This window comes from Electrona antarctica (assembly GCF_951216825.1).
Source record: "Electrona antarctica genome assembly, chromosome: 9".
NCBI classification, from domain to species: domain Eukaryota; kingdom Metazoa; phylum Chordata; class Actinopteri; order Myctophiformes; family Myctophidae; genus Electrona; species Electrona antarctica.
Genome location: NC_136790.1, coordinates 11,763,372 through 11,783,283, shown reverse-complemented (window position 1 = coordinate 11,783,283; position 19,912 = coordinate 11,763,372). Strand labels below are relative to the sequence as shown.

At 40.9% G+C, this 19,912-nt stretch overlaps 1 protein-coding gene across 1 annotated transcript; it reads right to left on the bottom strand.

Annotated features, from left to right (window-relative positions):
* Positions 1-2,906: 2,906 nt before the first annotated feature.
* dctn2 (dynactin 2 (p50)) lies at positions 2,907-19,193 on the bottom strand. The gene is made up of 14 exons (XM_079510369.1): positions 18,938-19,193; positions 18,567-18,635; positions 13,374-13,470; positions 12,948-13,009; positions 12,653-12,751; positions 11,933-12,093; positions 10,834-10,984; positions 9,871-9,936; positions 9,689-9,727; positions 9,227-9,304; positions 8,769-8,840; positions 8,304-8,406; positions 5,535-5,626; positions 2,907-4,427 (listed from the first exon to the last, which is right to left on the bottom strand). Exons 1-14 carry the CDS (start codon positions 18,971-18,973, stop codon positions 4,341-4,343), a joined length of 1,212 nt encoding a protein of 403 aa, XP_079366495.1. The 5' UTR covers positions 18,974-19,193; the 3' UTR covers positions 2,907-4,340.
* Positions 19,194-19,912: the final 719 nt, after the last annotated feature.

The window sequence follows — 19,912 nt, the reverse complement described above, 5'->3', positions numbered from 1 at the left end:
CAATAACGTAAGCTTATTTTGACTTGAATTTACTTATTTTGAATTTCACTTACTCAATCTCATGTTTGACTTTGCATCCTGAAATAAATGTCTAAGTGGGCACTGGTTTAGGTTAATAAATTAGGAGTTGAATATTTGGTAGTTTATATTTATAATGACCTTGTGGCAAGTCCCGGTCAGATAATGTGAAACATGTGGCCTTCTGACATTTGGAGGAGTAGGGGCTGTCCAGTTTAAACCACCAAAATAGACAGACATGATCATACTGTAAACACAGAATATCTCTGAGCTCATCTGGGGTATTCCCGTTCAAGCAAAAGAGCCTGGATATAACTATCTGTCGTAGCCAAGCTGGCTGCTGTACAAGGTGCTTCTGCCACTGTCCCCGCTGACCAGGTCAGAGACACTCATGAAAGATGTAATGTAAAGGCATGTTTAGATCTATGCTGTACATGCCCTTATTCTCCCCTGAACTTATATCTGTGGCCTTTTTAATGTCTGTGTGATTTGGCTCTTGGCTAGATTCCCAGTGCTGTGTAATATCGTTACACTTTAGCACTACTCAGTACATGGTATGCCGTAGCTGTTGCAGAGGGAACTGATCTAACCACAGCAAAATCCTGTGTTAATGTAATCACTTAAGCCCTTTATCAGGGGAGGAACACCTCTTTTTGATCTACCAGTTGGTCAGATTGAGCTACAGTATTTATGAGTTAATACAAAACAACCATTATTAACCATTATTGTTTAATAACAATAGTCAGAATTGATCTTACTTTTATTATTTATAATAAATGATTGACTCATACTTTGTTAGGTTTTATTATTCGACTTATTCTATTTATTATATTCTATTTTTCCTGTAATAATATGACATAAAAGCAATAGTTTTCACTGTCTAGGACCAGGTTATCATGCCAGCTTTGGCAAACATCTTTGTGCCCAAAAAGGTCGCACAGCCCTATTTACTGTGTTGTTCAATGAATAGAAAAAAAACAACAGCAGATCTGCTATTTTCACCATATATTTGTTTTAGAAAAAATTTAAATGTTTTTGAAAACATAGACATGCCCAGTAGCCAGTGTTAATGTGGTTACATGGACAGTGGACACTCAGGATTGTAAAGTGCAGGGTCAGCAATAGTGGTGTGTCCCCTTGACTCGGCCAAGCTAATCTCAGAACTAGACCTTTGTCTCCCTAACTGTCTGGCTGGCAGCCACGAACAAAAGGAGTAGTGTGTTAACTATGATATTCTAGTAATTCTACTCTGATGTTTTATATTTTAAAATGTGTGCTTACAAGTAAACGCTTCACTACACCTGCCAGTCAGCCATTCATCTGCCTCTGGGGGGGGTCTTTAAGAAGTTAATGGAGGGGTCATGGCATGACTCGATGACTCAGCGCTTGATTTCATGCCTACATCTGATGTTCGGCTTTGTCGCTAGACCCTGGGGGATGTTTTTTAATGCCATTTTACTTTATTTTGGTGTCAGGTGGGTTCTGGAAATTAGTATTAGTATTTAATACCATTAACAGGAAAGTATTTATTAGTTTTCTGCGATTGACATTATCGAATTATTATGAATTCTTATTCTCCCGATTATGGTAAACTCCACCCATGTGTAAATCCAAGCATGTCACAGATACTTCAAATGTGGGGGAAAAAATATTGATGGCTGCTATTGGACCATCTGTCTGACATAACTGCTGAAATGATGCTCCCTCTCTGTATGAACTGTAGATATTTTATATTAGGCCTACCTGTTGAACCAGATGTCTTACATATCTTATCTGGCAAGGGCTCAATAAAGCAAAAGAAAAAAAACAGTCCCCATAGTCATGGGGACCATGATAGATAACATTTTCTAAATTCAGCCTCAAAGCACATACATTACATGATTATTAAATATTAATTAATCACAATAAATTGTAATATATATTTACATTTTAGGAGTTTAATGTATTTGGATATGTATTAAATGATACAACTGTATGGTTGTGGAGTATAGTGTGCTCTTATGGAGCCCAGGCAACTGAAAACAATAACTGATGAACAACAATCTACCGGTACTCAGTATGTGAGGTTAAAAGGTGCAATGCTGCCATCTAATGGTTACACCCAAGTACTGCCAAACATAATTTGTTTTGTCTTGATTCTTTCTTTGGGAAATGAAATGAAATGATGAAATGAAATGATTACTATATTTACCCAGGGTATCTGGGCTAAGCTCAAGAACTTGTTTCCAGCCAGGCCCTGCTCATAGAACACATTTCATCGTAGTGGTTCAATGCCTTGTTCAAGGGCACTTCAGCGGTGGTAATTTTGCACACGCAGCGGCAGATTAGACACACCAGCAAATGCACAAGAAAAGGAAAGGAACCTTAAAATGAGTGGTGTAATGCTAAACATTGATTTTGATTTAAAGTTGTATACAACACTGTATACAAGACTTCCAACAACAAATGACCAAATTGGAGTATGCACATTACGATGTGCCTCATACTGCCAATATACCTTTTTTTTGTTGCCGTTGGGTCTCGTAAGATGTTTATTTTATTTGAAAGTGAACATTAAAAATATAAAACAAATGAAAAAAGTAATGAAAAAATCACAGCCCCCTCATGCATTAGAATGTTCTTCTAAAGGGTGAGGGGGCCATGATTTTCCCATTAACATTTATGTATTTTTTAAGTGAAATATGCCATAACCATAAGTACGGCTTAAACAGAAATTAACATTTTGCAGTAGTAAGAGCGAGTTCAAATCTTAACCAGAATCTGAACTAGAAACATTTTACTCTATTGTCTTATTGTATAATTCCTTTTTCAGTTTGAGTTGTGTTGTACTGTAAATGTTGTGGCCGTTTTTCTTCTTTTTGCTGATGTACAATTTGTAGTCACATGATTTAATGACAAACTTGTTTCATTCATGGGAGAGTGAGAGTCTGGCTTATACAGTAGCAGTGATTTATTGTTCAGTTTCCTTGACCACAGATGTACAATACAGTCCATTTGTAGGCAATGACAGAGCAGGTTAAAAGTTTGTCTGTGGCGTTTGGTCTCAGTCATAATAGTTACAGGCGACTGAGCATGAAGACACATTTAAGGTACACAGGCATATTTACAAGCATCCCTTCCGTGACTCACTCCGGACACAAAACCAAGACGTTGGATTTAAAACGATCTGTGCACGGTTGAAAACATGTCCTTAATCTATCTTGTGTCGAAATCCCCTCGGAACAGGCACGTGAATCATTTCAGATGACCCGAGCACACTGTGTATACCTCAAACTAGTGTGGAGTTCCAAATGAAGGGAATGAAAGAAATCATCATGTATAATAACTAGAGGTAGTCTGATATACACTAGACTAGATCGTAATGACTAGATATTAGCATTATGTATCCTGTCAGGCTGTTTTTCAATAGCTAATTAAGCACATTGTTGATACAGATGTTAATCTGGTGTAATAATTAGTTTTCCACTTGTATTTTGAATGTATAAATTAACATTTCAAGCACTACTAAGTCCTTGTGATGTATAATAGGGTAAACAAAAGCCATGCCTGTCTAGAATGAAAGGCACGTGCACAGACAGTGTAATCAGATGCCTTTGAGTTAACCACTAAAACCCTATATACTTCATTGACCGGGGTCCCACAGGCGTCTATATTACTTCCATCCTTTTTTGCCTCTACAGTCTACACCAAATCTAATCACAGAAAATAGCAGATCTACAAGTTTACAATGGGCTATGACGCATTGTGAGCTCATACATCTGCTATTATTGCGGACATTTGGCTGTTATGACAGTTCCAGAAGAGGGATGCTAGGGTTCATGTGGTTAATTATGGATATCAGAATCTTAAAGCGCTAACAATATAAATTGATATACTTGGCTTTCCTGTTCTCCAAACTATCAGTATTGGCCTAGAAATCTTCATATCGGACAACCTCTATTTATTTATAACACTAATAATAATCATTAAAATAACCCAGTCTAAATCAACAAGGGCAAACTGGGAACCGCAAACAGTGGCAAGTAGTCAAATGTTGATCTATTATAAGATATTTCATTGCAAGAGAAATGAAGTGCAGGGAGGGGAGGGGACAGCAGACAAGAATATTTGGTCTCAGTCTTTCATTATGCCTCCTATTGTGTATGTCCCCCCCCCTAATTTTCTAACATTCCGCTTTCCAAAAAAAGGTGGAGAAGGAGGAACAGAGTAAAAGAGGAACAAACTGAATAAAGTGAGTGAGATAGCCCCTCCCCCTCTCATTCTGTCCTCATATCCTTCCATGTTCTCCACTCTCCTGGACCGTTCCAAGTTCCGCTGATGGTTTATTTAGACAGCTTCTGCATCCTTTGGTCCAGAGCTGAAAAGTTTTCTTCTACCGTTGCCAGGTTCTCCTTCATGGTGTGTTGGACCTGGTGAGGGAAAGGAGGAGGTTATTGGAGAAAGCGGGAGTAACGTAAAGATGTTGTTTAAACAAACCAAAAAAAGGATGCAGGGAAGTGGTTAGAGCCGAGGAAAAAGTTGAGGGGAGAATGAGGGAGGGAAGTGGTTTTGAGGAGAGGTGGAGGAAGGAGATCATTTATGGCGAAAGGGGGAAATGGGAGGTAAAGAAAGACAGGGCCAGAGGTTGGAAAACATATGTGAAGTTTTTTTCATTCAGAAGACAGGAAATAAAGTGTGCAAGGGGAGAGGGTGTGTGATGGGGCACGGGAGGACGCATTGTGTGTAAATAGGGAGAGAGAGAGTGGGGGGGGGGGGACCACCAGAGAGGGGAGAACAAGAGTGGAAAGGCAGTGGTTAGGAGGAGACTGTACCAAGAATAGCTGAATACATGAATATAAAATGTTTTAGGGCTGGATGTGAAATGTACAAATCCTGTTTTGTACAGGAAAGTGCAACATTATTAAAATAAATAATGATGCTAGAATCACAATTGGATAATTTTAAGGCTGTATAAAAGGTCACAGTGAAAATTCTCGCTATTACAGAGGGTATTCTCAACTGACTCAACCCAACTGTATCAGTCTCCATTCTTTCATCCAATGTAAAAGCAATAAGCATCTAGGGAGAGAAGGTGACATGGTGCCTGGAGTAATCATAATCTTAATTACCCAGTTAATTACCTGTGTGAAGACTAAACAGTAAAGTAGGCTGTTATACAAGCCTGTAAAAACTATTTTTCTTAATGACAATGACTTCGAGGCTAAGTGAGATCTAGCCTTTTAAAGATGATTAATCCATCTCAGTGTTACTTGGCTTTTTCAGTCTACCTTACACAGCAGAAACTTGAGACCGCAGAGTCAGCATAGCGGAGCTGCTAATGCTGGATTCCAATTACCCCTGAATAATTTGGGAACTAGTTTTTTATGTTTTGTGTGCTAATACCCCAGCTATGAGTCAGGGGGACTTACAACTCAGTTGGTGGGAGTGCAGGTGTGTGTGTGTGTGTGTGTGTTGGGGGTGAAGTCACTGTTGATTTCCTTTACATTTAACTAAATATCGCCTGGAGCTCGAGATACCTGTGATAGCAATGTGCCGTTGTCCTTTAGAGAGTTGTTGATCATCTGCTGAGTGGTGTCCAGGTGGGTCAGCAGCTGGCCAAACTGCATAGCTAGAGCGCACACACACACACACACACACACATTACATGTCAATTAGCCCTTCACTAAGTCCCTCCCGAAGTCCCTATCCTTGTCCAATAGGCACGTTAGCAGCGAAGAAAGCTTGACCTTCATAGCAACCGTTGCTAAACTATTTGGACTTGCCTGTGTGATTTCTGGTCTATATCGAGGGGCAGGTGCCTGCGAAAACACCTGGTGGATCCTATTGGTTCACCGATCTGAGCACCCGCCCCTGCATCCTCCTCCCCGGTAGAAAACAGCAGAGAACACCATAGACATATATACGTAGACGCCCTTTCCGGCTCTGAGGCGCGTGTCGCCATTGAAGGCACAATTTCCCCGACATTCCTTGCAAAGCATTAGCGGAAGCTTGTCAAGCTTCCGCGTGCGTAACATAAGTCCCGGAAAAGACGTGCTGTGATTGGCCAGTAGTCACTTGAGTGACAGCGAGAGACATGGAGGAGTCGCATGAGTGACGTCACTTGGGCAGCGACGCAGTCGCCTTCAGCAAATGCCTTCAGCACTTCTAAATAAGAAAGCTGCGGAGAACTGTTGCTTTGTGTTAGTAATCTAATCCCCCCTGGCTCTGATGTTGTATTGTTAATAACTTTGTTGTTTGTGTTTGTTTGTCTTGTTTTGTATTGTAATGTATATTGTCATGACTGTTATAAAGATTTGTTAAAAAAAAAGAAGCCTTCAGCACTGCACTTCATTGGGATACACGTCGCTCCAATGAACTGCAACGGCCAGTGAGGCATCTATTTTTTATAACATCTATGGAGAACACTGACACCAAATTTGGGGCAACGCCCCTCTGCACTGTTATTGGTCGTTAGCCAAATCCAAGTTGGCTCCCCTATGCCAGATTTTCCAATTGGTTTCCCTGGTACCAAGGCTACAGGTCAATAGAAAGATAAAACGGGGGGGGGGGGGACATTTTTTATGTTTGCATAACAATCTATTGAAGGGTCTGAGAATAAGATGAAGTTTTAGATTTCAAAGCTACAATATTAACACATTTATGCCTGAAAGCTAGAAGACTCCCTGTGCTTTAACCACAGGGAGAAAAATAAGAGTCAAAAGTTGAGCCCGATTGATGCCAGATTTTTGGGTCTGATGCCGATCGCGATTGTGGAGTCCTACACACAGATTAGATTATGTTTTGACTGATATTTTGTAAAGGGGAAGAAAGGGGGAAAACTTGGATTTGATTAACAGGGTTCATATATTTTTACCAATACATTTTCAAAACTTCTCAAAGTATTTGACCTCTTTTCCAGCTAATGAAGCTCTAGCTCCAGTGTGCTTTCAATGCCCACATGACAGACTCAAGCGAAGGCATCACTTTACAAAAACAACAGATCTACAAGCTAACGACAATCAATGTGCAACATATTCTTAGCTTGTAGATCTATTATTTTTGTCACGTGACGTCCTGTATACATTAGGCTGCCCTCACACTACATTTTAACCCATTCAGGCCTGACGTCGAAATTAAAAAAAAAAAGTTTTCTAAATCATGACAATTTTCGGAAAGATTTGAGGCACATTTTAACGATTTTTCAAAAATAGCAGACCTACAAGTTCATAGCGCGCCACTCGGTGGCGCGCTATGAGCTTGTAGATCTGCTATTTTTCAATAGCTAAATTATAACATAATGTTTAAAACGCTAACGCTAACGTGACATGGATGCGTTCCAGGTCTCAATGGGTTAACATGTTACATGTTTCACGTCATGTTAGACATGTTTTTAATTAACACTATCAATAGACAAAACTATGTATATCCACATTTTTCCTTATAAGCAAACAAATAAAATATCAATTAAAAAGGAAATTAAACTTAAACACAATTAACTATTTTTATTAAAAACGACATGTCTACAAGCTCGCAATGCAGCGCGTAATTGCAGATACAAGTCAACAACTTGTATCCGATATGTTGGTCTTGCTCTAATCCAAAGCACATTGACCAAAGAAGCCTTACTGCAGACTGTGACAGGTTTGACAAATAAGAGCCAGATGATGAATTACACCTTACAGCATGCGGAAATGCATTCTCAATAATTCCATTAATGCCAGGGCCATGCATCCATGTGCTACAGTAAATAATACAAAGATAATATGATTTACAACACTAGGCATCTCGTTTGTCCCTGCAGTTGGGTGTCTAATGGCCCCTAATGAACCCTCACATTTTGCCCTTTGTTCCATTATTACCTCCATCTGAATCACATTTCTTTCATTTGCAATTTTTTATTGTGGATGCAAATCTGTTAATCCAATGGTTTTGTTTTGTTTTGATTTTACTGACCAGAATGCGGTCTGCAACCTGATCTACGGTTCATATTCTGCACATTATGTTCATCGCTCACCACACTCTTTCTGACCTAGATTCATTCTCTCCTTGAACTCTCAAGGGTGTCATTCCAAGGTTCTTTCCGCTCACATAAAAATACAATATAATCCTTTATATCACAGCATTGGAATATACCAGACACCCCCAGAAACAATATACCGGTAATATCTTTTAGAATACCTGCAGCATAGACCCATAATTCAGTGCCAAACTATTGACAATAATATAGGGGAAGGCATTGTGCTATATTGATCGCCCCACTCTTACATTGTTCTTTTTGCCACACCAGCATCCCTATTGGTTTTTACCTTGCTCATGCACATCCTTGACAGCCATGAGCCTCTGCACCATCTGAGGTAAGGAGGTGGCCATGTCGTCCCATTTCTGTACCACATCATACAGCTGTGATACCTAAGGGGGACACACATACAACAGCAATAACAAAAAGCAAGCAATAATATGTGTTATTTAAATAACCCAAGGCTGGAACATTTCCTAAAAACGTATTTCAAGGACTGATCAATAATGTGATTTTTCCCTGCAAACACAACACGGGCCAGGGTTTGTCGAAATTCACGACGCACCATCTCAAATCGATGAATGCTACAAAGCTTCGACAAATGCTCTTTTGTGGCTGAGCATTCTGAAGATGAACTGTGTCAATAAGAAAGAGCAGTATTTATCTCTAGATTCCAAAGCACAGACCTTTAGTTTGGAGTAATGCTTCTAGGACTGTCAGACAAAAGCCTTTAAAATCTCCAAGGGCAACCGACCTTGCTTTGTGTGTCCGCGTCCTCAATGGCTGCCTTGTGCTTGGCGATCTCATTCATCTTCCCAAGAACACTCTGTAGAGAAATCACAAGAAGACGTTTGGTTGAAAAACTAAGAGCAGAACTGTCCTTCAGGATTGGGATCAATCTGATGTTTGTGTTCTGCGGAAACCGCATAAGATTATCTTTTTTTTTGTTTTAATCTTTTTTTTCGTCTCCCATGTTTATAAAGCATTTAATCACTTTCAACCTTTCATCCCTATTTGGGCAAGTCATAGGCAAAAGTAAAAAGAAATGTCAAACATTTTCAACACGACAGAAATTTCAATCTCCAGCATTGGATGGCCATGTAATTTGCTGTTTTCTTGTGGGGTTTTTTGACAGAAATTATTGAAAAATGAACCTGATGTGCCAAGGACAGGATGCCAGCCTGACAGTGCTGTGTGCCCCAAGGGAGTTACCTGCAGTCTGGCTTCCACCTGATCCAGAGTGGCAGAGTCCAGTGCACTGACCCTCGCCTGCAGAAGCTCCATGGTGTCCTGACAAACACAAACACAAACACACACACACACACACACACACACACACACACACACACACACACACACACACACACACACACACGGTCATAATTCATGTATACGCACAAAGTCACAGAACAAAGTCAAATTACTCAGATATTTTGAATTGGTCCTAGTAGTGCTTTGATAACCAACCACTACTCTGATTGATCTATAAGCAGACAGCTATGGTGTCTGTAATGCTTAAATTAATAAACCTTTGTAGAATAGTGTTGCGCACTTGATCTATTCTACAAGCTGGTTGTGGGGTTGCAGATATGCTTTAGGATTTACGGAACACGACAAAGCCCACAACAAAGTAATGCAATAATGCATTGAGAGGAAGCTGATGTGTTGACTCACCACCAAACTAGTCCCTTGTACACCAGCAGTAAGAGGACCCTGAAAGGTAAATCATTCATATTCAAAACGGTATGAAGCAAGACGTCCGAATGTGCAACATAAATTGGTCATTATTTTTGCTTTTTGATGAGCAAGAGGCTGAGAATGTGTGTGCTTGTGTGGGGCTAGAGTAGACCGTCTACCTGTTTGTCTGATCCTGAGCCAACAGCTATCTCCAGCTCAGCCAGGCGTTTCTCCAACTCTGCCATCTGCAGTGAAGGGAGGAAGGGAACACATGGCCGACATCAACAATAGCATCCCCAACACAACACGATACTGCAGTAATTCTCAGACTTATTCCCACTACAATATTGTTTTCAGCCGAGAATCCCCATTCACAAGCACAAAATAGACACCCTGATACAGACACAATTTCTTACATAGATCTTTTTGTTCACCAGGTATGATGCAGCAAGCTAGCCAGCAACCTGTTTTTTGAGTGGTGCAAACCACTCCAACAACTGGCTTTGTTAGTACCCGTGTGTGTTTGTGCCTGTACGGGTGAGCATGGTTGCTATGGTTAGTATGTGACGTCACTGACATCACCGACATCACGTCAGAGTGATCTCAAAAAAGCTTATAACAATAGTAACTATAACAATAAATGTGTAGTTGCAACACTCAGTTCACACGGGTGTGATTTTTTATTAGCAGGTGGCTGACATAAAATTATATTGATTTAATTGGTTGTATTGGCCCGGACCAAAACACATATGGCATATAAAAGATTTTTCAAACGTGTGGGATAAATTGTTCATAACCAATATCAGACAAAATAAAATGAAAAATTGGAAACTTTCTGAGTACTATAAGTAGCTCATTTTGAGAAGGAAGGGAAGTCCGCACACCGTGTTCTAGCTCCCTGTAGAAAATGTATTAAGCTTGACAATGTTTCAAACCAAGCAGGTCTTCATCAGGTCACCCAGCGATGTGACTCTACCCCCTTTTGAGAATCACTGAGCTAGTATAATGAACACCAAGTGTCACCGTGGCTTATTTGTAAGCTCACGGCACTGAGAGACAGTAACTCATAGTACAGTCAGTACAATCATTCCTAAAAAATAACAAACAGTCCTAGCCGGTCCACTATGTGCTCTCTGGCTTACCTTGGCAGACTCATTGAATTTATCCTGCTCCGGTCTGCTGTGGAGCTCATAGAGAACCACTCCATCTGGGCCTTTGGCCGCTGCTGCCTTGCCCTCTCCTGAAGCGCTACTGCGACCAGTCTTGGCTGCTTCCAGCTGAGTTAGCAGACGCCTGGGTTAAGGATGGAGGGGTGGAAGGAAGAGGCAAAAGAATGTGAAGCGTGGGAGACAAAGAATTAAGAAGGAAAAAAAAGGGAAAGAATGAGAACAAGACAAGGAAGAGCGGGAGAAAGGGGGAAGGAAGGATGGAAAAATAGACACAAAGGAGGAAGGCGAGCGCTCTGTAGAGCATAGGCTTTTCTGCAGTTTCACAAAACAGTTTAGCTCGCTTTCTCTCCCTCTCGCTCTGCCTCTTCAGACCTTTTATCCATTACCTGCTCACTTTCATACTGCTCCACTTCTATATTTCACCCACTCTCCCTCTGACTGTGCTCTACCTAGTGCTCTCTCTCTCTCGTCCCAATTTAGGCAACAGACACTCGTAAACGGTATAAATTACAATGGACCGTCCACAACAAGCACTGTAACTACTGTGTATCGTTCACCATTGCAGTCTTTGTAGCTGTAGTGTGGAATCTGCCATCCAATCGAGTTAGAACTATTTTTTACTTTTAACTATATATTTTGAGTTATAAGGATAGTGCGTGATGTGGATGGCCCATAAATGAACAGATAATAATGTGCAAAGAAATCAGTGCCACGAAGTAACTATGATAACAGGGAGACATCAAACATAACATAACATAACATACATACATATCTGAATAATATACTTAGCCTCTGTGGATAAGCAAAGTAACCAACTATAATCCCCATCATTAACCCTCAATCTACAAAAAGAGATACTGTAGGATTCACTCTTCTTCTCTGTATGCATCTGATCTTCCTTACACCCTACCATTCTTTTACTTCACCCCTCTCTCTCCCTGCACCCTCCGTTTACATGCTCAGTGCTCACTCTTGTGGGACAGGCTGACAGATCCAGAGGTTCCGGCCAGGGTTGAACTCTCTCCGTGCCCTGCATCAACGCCCACCACCCCTCAATCAATCTCCAGCGTACCTGGCCAGCGCTCCATCTGGGTCAGCCAGGTTGATATGGGCCTGGGGTCCCAGCAGTGAGTCGAGGTGGGATGAGACCAGCTGCTGTTTGAGCTGGGCCGCCTGCTGTGCCAGGACCACTGGGGTCAGGCGCTCCTCCGCATTGCTTTCCTTTGTGGTGGCCTGCAGACAGGGAAGGCACACACATACCTAGAGTTTATTCAGGTCCAAAGAGCAACACCGCCATTGGCTTCTCTCTCTTTGATGATTACCAGCCATGCAGGTATAGCAGGCAGCCCATAAGCATGTTTGCTAGTCATAGTCATTTGCTAGTCACTACTAGTCATTTATTAGGGATATTCGGTTTCACAGTCTGTTCAACATCAAACACATAAGTAACAATGTACAACACAACATAAAGACAGTATACAAACATATCAGCGAGGCAATTTGTTTACTGCTGCAATGGCCAAATTGACAAACAAAGTTAGTCAAATTAAAAGGAAAATCTAAATTTCCTGTGTTTTTTTTATTAAGCTCAATTTAGTGACAAACATGTTTACAACCCTGTTGTGTATTGGCATACACATGTAGAGAGACACACATGTACATACATAATAATACCAGTATACCATAACATAATAATACATAGTGTGTGTGTGTGTGTGTGTGTGTGTGTGTGTGTGTGTGTGTGTGTGTGTGTGTGTGTGTGTGTGTGTGTGTGTGTGTGTGTGCTGCTGACCTGAATGGTGTCAACTTCTTGAGTGAGTTCCTGGATCTCATTTACCAGCCGTTGATACTTCTGCTGGGGTGTCTCCTTCACTCCACAACCTTCACCCAACTACGCAGACAGACAGGATAGGAGAAAGAAACATCAGTTATCATTCAACAGCAAAGACAGGATGCCACAGAGTCTGAGAAAGGAGCCACAGTGAGACTAAATCTGACAGCATCACAGACAGAGGGAGTTCACATAACTTAAAGGGGCTGAAAATGAATTACCAAGCAATCACATTGAGTGCACAGAATGTACTTACAATTTCATATTCTCCCGACTCATAACCCACTCTTTTGCTTTTGCTGATTCTGTCTGAGAAGTCTGTAGAAATGAGATAGACAATAATAAATCTGTCTGTCTGAGATTCAAGACTGACTTCGTTCGGCACCTTATGACAATAACTATCCCTGCTGCATGCAATAGAGGTATGCACATGCATAAAGTGAATGGCAAATTGATTGGGAAAGTGAGTTTAACGTTGTTTAATGCAATCAGATAGACTTTTCTGTTTGGATGTATGGGCTGTCAAGGCCAGAAAGTCGTTTTTTGCTACTCAGTAGGCGTTCCCACATATCTTCCGGGTATGATGATGATGATGTCATGTGCACACCCTCTCTATACTGCCCCTCTTCACTTCCTTCAAGTTGTTTGTCCATGTATTCATAGTCACTCATTATAAACTGACCAAGTCCCTTGGTGCCGACATGTTTGTCTTTGAACTTGTCATAGGCTGCATTGGGGTTGACCACAATCCTCTCCACGCTGTCACTGCAGAGCTCCTCCTGTCATTCATGAAATCAAGAAATAAGAGTCAAGATACATCAGAGACAACAATGCAAAATCATACACTCACCTCTCAGCTCATACACAGAGTATTTCTTAAGGCAAGCCTTGATCAAAGCAAGTCAAATCCAAGGTAGAGATGTGAGCCGAGGACAGCCTGAGCTTTACCATTCCGCCCCAGAAACCTGGTTCGTAGCTGAGAGAGTTATGTGGTTGCTTTATACTGTAGGATTAAATCCGCTTGAGAGCTTTGGATATCATGACCAGTGTTCGCACACAGCATTTATTGACATCTGCAACGTCCGAAATGATCAACAATCACTGTGCTCGAATGTCCCGTCATCGGTGTTATTTACCACAAATAGCTTAGCTGAAACAATGTCAACATGGACTTCTGCTGCTTGTGATAACGATTCAACGCCGGGACGTACATTACTGGGTTCAGGTTGTCAGACAACCAGGAGGATCAATCTCTCCAAAAGTTGAACAGTTCCATGCAGGAAACCAAAGAACGCTGGGGGTCGAGAGCGCTGAAGCACGATGCTTGGGCGCTGCGAAGAGGAGTGCACCAGTGGCACACGACTTTAGCGTAGAAATGCAGACACAGTCAGACACAGGCGTTGCCAACTCAATAAATGCTTTGTGTGGAGTGGAGTCAGTGGACACAAGTAACCTCTTATTGATGGAAATAAGACGAACCCGTTTTGACTGTCTTCAAATAGTATAAGCCATGACATTCTTTAAATTTACAATATGTGTAGACTGCAGAGTGACCATTTTTGAATTACCTGAATCTGAATTTAGTATCTGCATCTTAAACCAACCATCAAAGCTCTGAAGCATTTGTCTCAACCCTAGTATAAATGGACAATGTAAGTATGACTATTACTAGTGTGCTAACAATGTGAAGTGGGTAGATGAAGCTAGTCTCAGATCAGTAGCCTCTACACACAGTGACTCATCGATTAGTAATTTAGGGAACCAAGGGACTAATCGGTGGATTATTATCACAACAACACCCAGTTAATCAATTAAGATGGACTAGTAGAAGGTTGGGTAGAATTAACACACCACTAGTACCAATACACAGACAGCATGGATACTGACAGACACATGGACAGACTGACAGACACATGGACAGACAAGGACAAATGAGACAGACCAACAAAGCATGCACACACAAGACAGATGGACAGATGTTAGGGAGGGGGGGGGGGTTAGTCAGGCTCTTACCAGCTCCTTGGGTTTCCAAAGAGAGTTAGATAAAACAACGGAAAATACAGAGGGAGAGAAAAAGTAGAGAGAGACAGAGAGAGAGAGGGAGAGAGAGAGAAACAACACGGATTAATGTGGTTATCACATGCCATGCATACAGCAGGCGCAGTAGGCCAGGGTCGGGGAGATAAGAAAGAAAGCTGTGTAACCGAGTGTGGCTTCTGCAGGCACTGGAGACACTATTCGTGGAAATAGCTTATGATGTTTCCAGTACTCTCTCTCTTCCCCTTCAGGGTGGTTGATGATCATTCAACAGCCATCACTTACAATCTGTTGATACCACTGGGACCACTTGGGGACTACTTGTCTGAAGAAGAGCCTGTGTTGCTCAAAACACCACTCCATTAAATAAACTTCTCTAAATGGGAGGTATTTGTGTGGACCTTTCTGGTTGTATGTACGTACAGTGTCAGTACAGGTATGTGTTGTTCCAGCACACATTATATTGAACATTGGAATTTTCATGTCTTTTTTTTTAATCTCGTCTTCAATGTTTAGGAACTAATCATCATGAATGAGGGGAGGAGTCGGAGAGGCAGTGCAGTAGATAGAATGCAAATTTGTTAGGCAAAAATCTAAGTATCAATGAATCAACGGGCTACTGTGGTGCAATGGCCATGTTAAACAACATGCAAGCCGCCCTGATTAGCTTAAACCTAGCCGCAATTTGCAACTCTAGATTTTTTTATAATGGGATGAATCTAGAGTTGCAATACCCTCCATTGACTCCCCACTCATCATTTTGCGTTTGCGATCTGCTTGTCTTAAACGACGTTAAACTCACCAACATTGCAGCTGTAGTCCAAGCTTGAATTATTCTCTTTCAATCTGCAAAGCTTGTTTTTCATGAAAATCCCCCGTAGACATGTTATGAGCTACTTTATGTCAAGAAGAAGAAATGTTGGAGTTTGGAAGCGCTTGTTTGTATTAAGGGGTCGCGCTGCTGCCTCCTGCATTATGTGCAAATGCGAAACAGATGCATGCAGGGACGTTCAGTGACTTACGACGAGCGCTTCCAAACTCCAGCACTTAGAAAAAGAATCACTTGCACAGAATTTCTTGACAGAAAGTAGCTCATAACATGTCTACGGGGGATTTTCATGAAAAACAAGCTTTGCAGATTGAAAGAGAATAATTCAAGCTTGGACTACAGCTGCAATGTTGGTGAGTTTAACGTCGTTTAAGACAAGCAGATCGCAAACGCAAAATGATGAGTGGGGAGTCAATGGAGGGTATTGCAACTCTAGATTCATCCCATTATAGAAAAAATCTAGAGTTGCAAATTGCGGCTAGCTTAAACCCAGAGAAGTGCTGAACCCAAATGTACTTTGAATGTCCCTATAGTCTGCATGGTTAAGTGGGTTAGTAAGGAAGCAATATTGTTAGAACATAATAGCAGGTAAAGGAAAGAGTTATTAGATAGCAAAACACAAACCACTACATTTTGCTTGTCACCGTTGCGTGCAAACCACCACCACACACACACACACACACACACACACACACACACACACACACACACACACACACACACACACACACACACACACACACACACACACACACACACACACACACACACACACACACACACACACACACACACAAGTCCAAAGAGGGGTAATAGCCTAATATAGGAAATATAAACTGGTAATGTCATGTGGTGGAGTTTGCCTGTCAACATTATTTATACCCTAGAGAAAATAAGCCAGAGAATCAAGTAAACCAAAAATCAGGACAGAGCAACTGAAATCAAAGATGGGAAAAGGATCAATCGTTTGCACTCCAACAGAAATTGTAACTGACGAAGGAATTCAAACTAAAGAATTAAAAAGGGGCACCCCATCAAACTATTTTCATTCCATCCCAATCAGAAGAGGCAGGGAAGTGGATATAAGATTAAAAACCCATGCAAAACAAATGTACCGCAGTAAACTCACTGAGAGGAAAATAGAACCAATCTTACTTGTACAAACTATGGTCCCAAGAGGGGTGGGGAAGAGTCAAAACAAGGACCGAGGGTAAGGGAAGGAAGAATATAGAACATGGAAGGGAAAATGCCAATTAGATTTTATTCTGCTGGTCAGTCAATATAAGCTAAATATATTGAACACTAATGTTGGATGTTGGGTCATCCTCTGGACTCATGCTGATGTTAACAACTTTCAACCTGGCCTTCCTATTTTATCCTAGCATTTTTGGGCATCTCATTATATGCAAGAACTGTCAAATCAAGACTGCATAAAGCTCCATTGAAGCTGCAGGTTTTTTACATAAACAGGGCTTAAGTGGTTAATAATGCTGCCGTTAGATTTTAACATGTTTTGTTACACTTAGATTTCTAATAGAGCATATATCTAGACTCTAGAGCAAGACCCCCCGCGCTCTGGCAGTCAGAAATAACTCGTAGATATTAGATATTACCAGTAATACGCCTTAAAGGCGATAAAGCGACCGCTAGTGCTGGAGACAGTCTACCGGAATAATGCCAAGAATGGGTGAAATGAATTCAGTAATTAATAATTAATATCAATTCAACTTTCTCTTAGCAAACTACAAGCACACCGATGAAGCCGGTCGATTTGACATATGGCTCAAGTGTGTGCCGCCCAAACTGTGGGAGGAGTAGCGTTTCCAAAAAAAAGGTTACTCTAGAAAGAATAATAAAGTGTTCCAAGTACTATAGTCTAGTTGCCCTGTTAGGGCAACTAGACTAGTTGCCCTGTTAGGGCAACCACACTAATAAACTGTCTCAGCGATATTGTCAGGGAGTTGTCACAACTGTAAATGAACTGTCTCAGAAATGTGGAATATTTGGACGGCAGTAACATTAGAGTTTTCTCTCAGTCAGTTGATTCTTTATATCCATACGAGTCAAACCACCGCGATCATGGGAAATGGCTGGGAAAGTCCCTGGCAGTCAAAATGCCCAAAGCGATCTTTATAATCTTAACTTAGGCACAAACCAACTATTTTCTAAGAACAATATTGATGTAACTAAGAGATTCGATGAGTTAGCTATACCCCTATATATGAAAGTCAAATAACTTCAGTATTTTAGTTTATTATTATTACTTGCGCAAGCAAGTACTGTGGTCGGCTGCGCATGTATGTAGGCCTGTCCTCGGTGGTCCCTAATTGGCTGTTGATGGTGACGTAATTAAGATATGTTTCAATGTTAATGGGTATGTCAAAGTTGTACAATTAGTCACACAATACAGCAGGGAAATTTGTTTTCCACATTTGACCCATCTCTTGGAGCGGTGAGCCGCAGCGTGTGCCGCGCTCGGGAATCATTAGTTGATTAGTTGATTAGCCTAGGTATGTAGGCGTGTCCTTGGTGGTCCCTTATTGGTTGTTGATGTGGACGTAACTATGATAGGTTTCAAGTTGGGAGGGCAGTACTTGCATGCTCTGCTTGCACACAAGTGGCCTAGTTGTGTGCATGGCGCAAGTAGGCAGCTCGATGCATTTCTAGTGCATCTAGTTTATATTGGGAAATCAAGTATAAAACAAATAATAATATATCACTGTTAGTTACTCAAAAAGAAAAGGTCACCTAATGGAGATGTGTGAAAACACTAAATTGAAGGCAATGGCACTTTAATTAGGATCTCATCTAGCCTAAAGAAAGAGCAGTAAAACACAGACATGTGTTAGCAAGCTATGTCATTGTTTTGTCTATGCATTTCTCGCCAAGAAATAATGCAGGCACGTTGATGACGCATGAAATTCTGTGACACCAACATGGAAACGTCAACATCCCGGCTAGCTACACTGCAGTGTATATCAGAAGAACAAAATAAAAATGTTCCCTCACCGACTCAAACTGTGCTTGGTCATCTTCTGGCAGGTCTCCCGTCTCGTAGACGTCGGGCTCGTTAAAGGCCTATTGGAACAGTTACAATGTTGTTATTGTTATGAATCACATCAAAATGACAGCTAGCTTGTCTTTTAGCCTGGCCAACGCCCCGGCCCATTCCCTTTTGCTAGCTGCCACATTACAAGAAACATGCCACGTTAGCAATATGAGTTTAATCAGCAATATAGTCATATGTGGGCGAATATTAACACAAGAATAAGCATCAATGAACCATATGGAAACAGAACCTGTCATTAGCTAGCTTCAATGCTAATCATGCTAGCTAGTAGCAAGCTATAATCTGTTAGCCGGAGGAGTTAGCCACTTACGATTCCTGGCAAATTGGCATATTTAGGATCAGCCATTGTTGCTAGGATGCGAAAACAAGGCCAGTGGGAGAAAAAAACAGAAGAAGAGTAACTTAGTCCAAAGAATGTTTAGATTGTGTTCTCCAGAGGGAAGGGAATCAGACTGTAACAAAGGATGAGATGAAGCAGCAGTCTTCTTCCACCCCGGCGATAGATAGCTGGTCCTGGATGATGTGGTCGTTTCGTTTGACACGCTGTTGCATTGGTTTGTCCACCAGGCGGCGTTACGCGGGCGGGATAAAAGTACAACAAAACAACGTATATTTTATTTTTATTCCGTTATTTTCCCCCCTACATATAGCCTACATATAGAAATACTAAATGCATTCACTGCAGTATTCTAGGAAATATATAACTCACTAAAGTCTCACTTGTCTATGACTAGAATGAGTTTAAAGGGATATTTTATTCAAATAAAAGAAACATGTTTTTTATATAAAACATAAATGAAAAAAGTAATGTAAAATGTTTTTTTCATTCTCTTTTTATACATTTATATGTTTGTTTTATTTGAAATGTCCCTTTAATTTAAATGATATAGGCCTACATGCAGCATCGACATGTTTTAAAATAACTTGTTAATCTTATTCAAGCTCTTATGCCTAAATTGTAAATTGTCTCTACATTCAAACTATAGAAAATATAGCTTTTTAAAAATAACCAACAATAATAGTTTTTACTTGCCCTGACTGACTGATATTATACCGAATGCTATAAATTAATTAACTAATTAGTTAGTTTCCATGCTTGCTTCTTCTGAAGGCAGCTCTGACATACTGTAGTTTTGTATGTTTTTTTATTTATTTTTTGCATTGCGCCTGAATGCCTGGTTGCGCCTGCTTGGCGAAGAGCCGTCACTTGGTGGAGCTAGAGAGCTTTCCAAGCGCTCCGTGCGTGGCGTGGTCTCAGATGTGTTCACGCAAGACAAGTAAAGCA

Bases quoted from the DNA above. Each gene is read 5' to 3' on its own strand.
- dctn2 (XM_079510369.1), bottom strand. From the start codon at position 18,973: ATGGCTGATCCTAAATATGCCAATTTGCCAGGAATC. The intron at 18,636-18,937 runs GTAAGTGGCTAA...CTGTTCCAATAG, and splicing joins ATGCCAATTTGCCAGGAATC to GCCTTTAACGAGCCCGACGT. The intron at 10,985-11,932 runs GTACGCTGGAGA...TCCTTAACCCAG, and splicing joins CCAGATGGAGCGCTGGCCAG to GCGTCTGCTAACTCAGCTGG.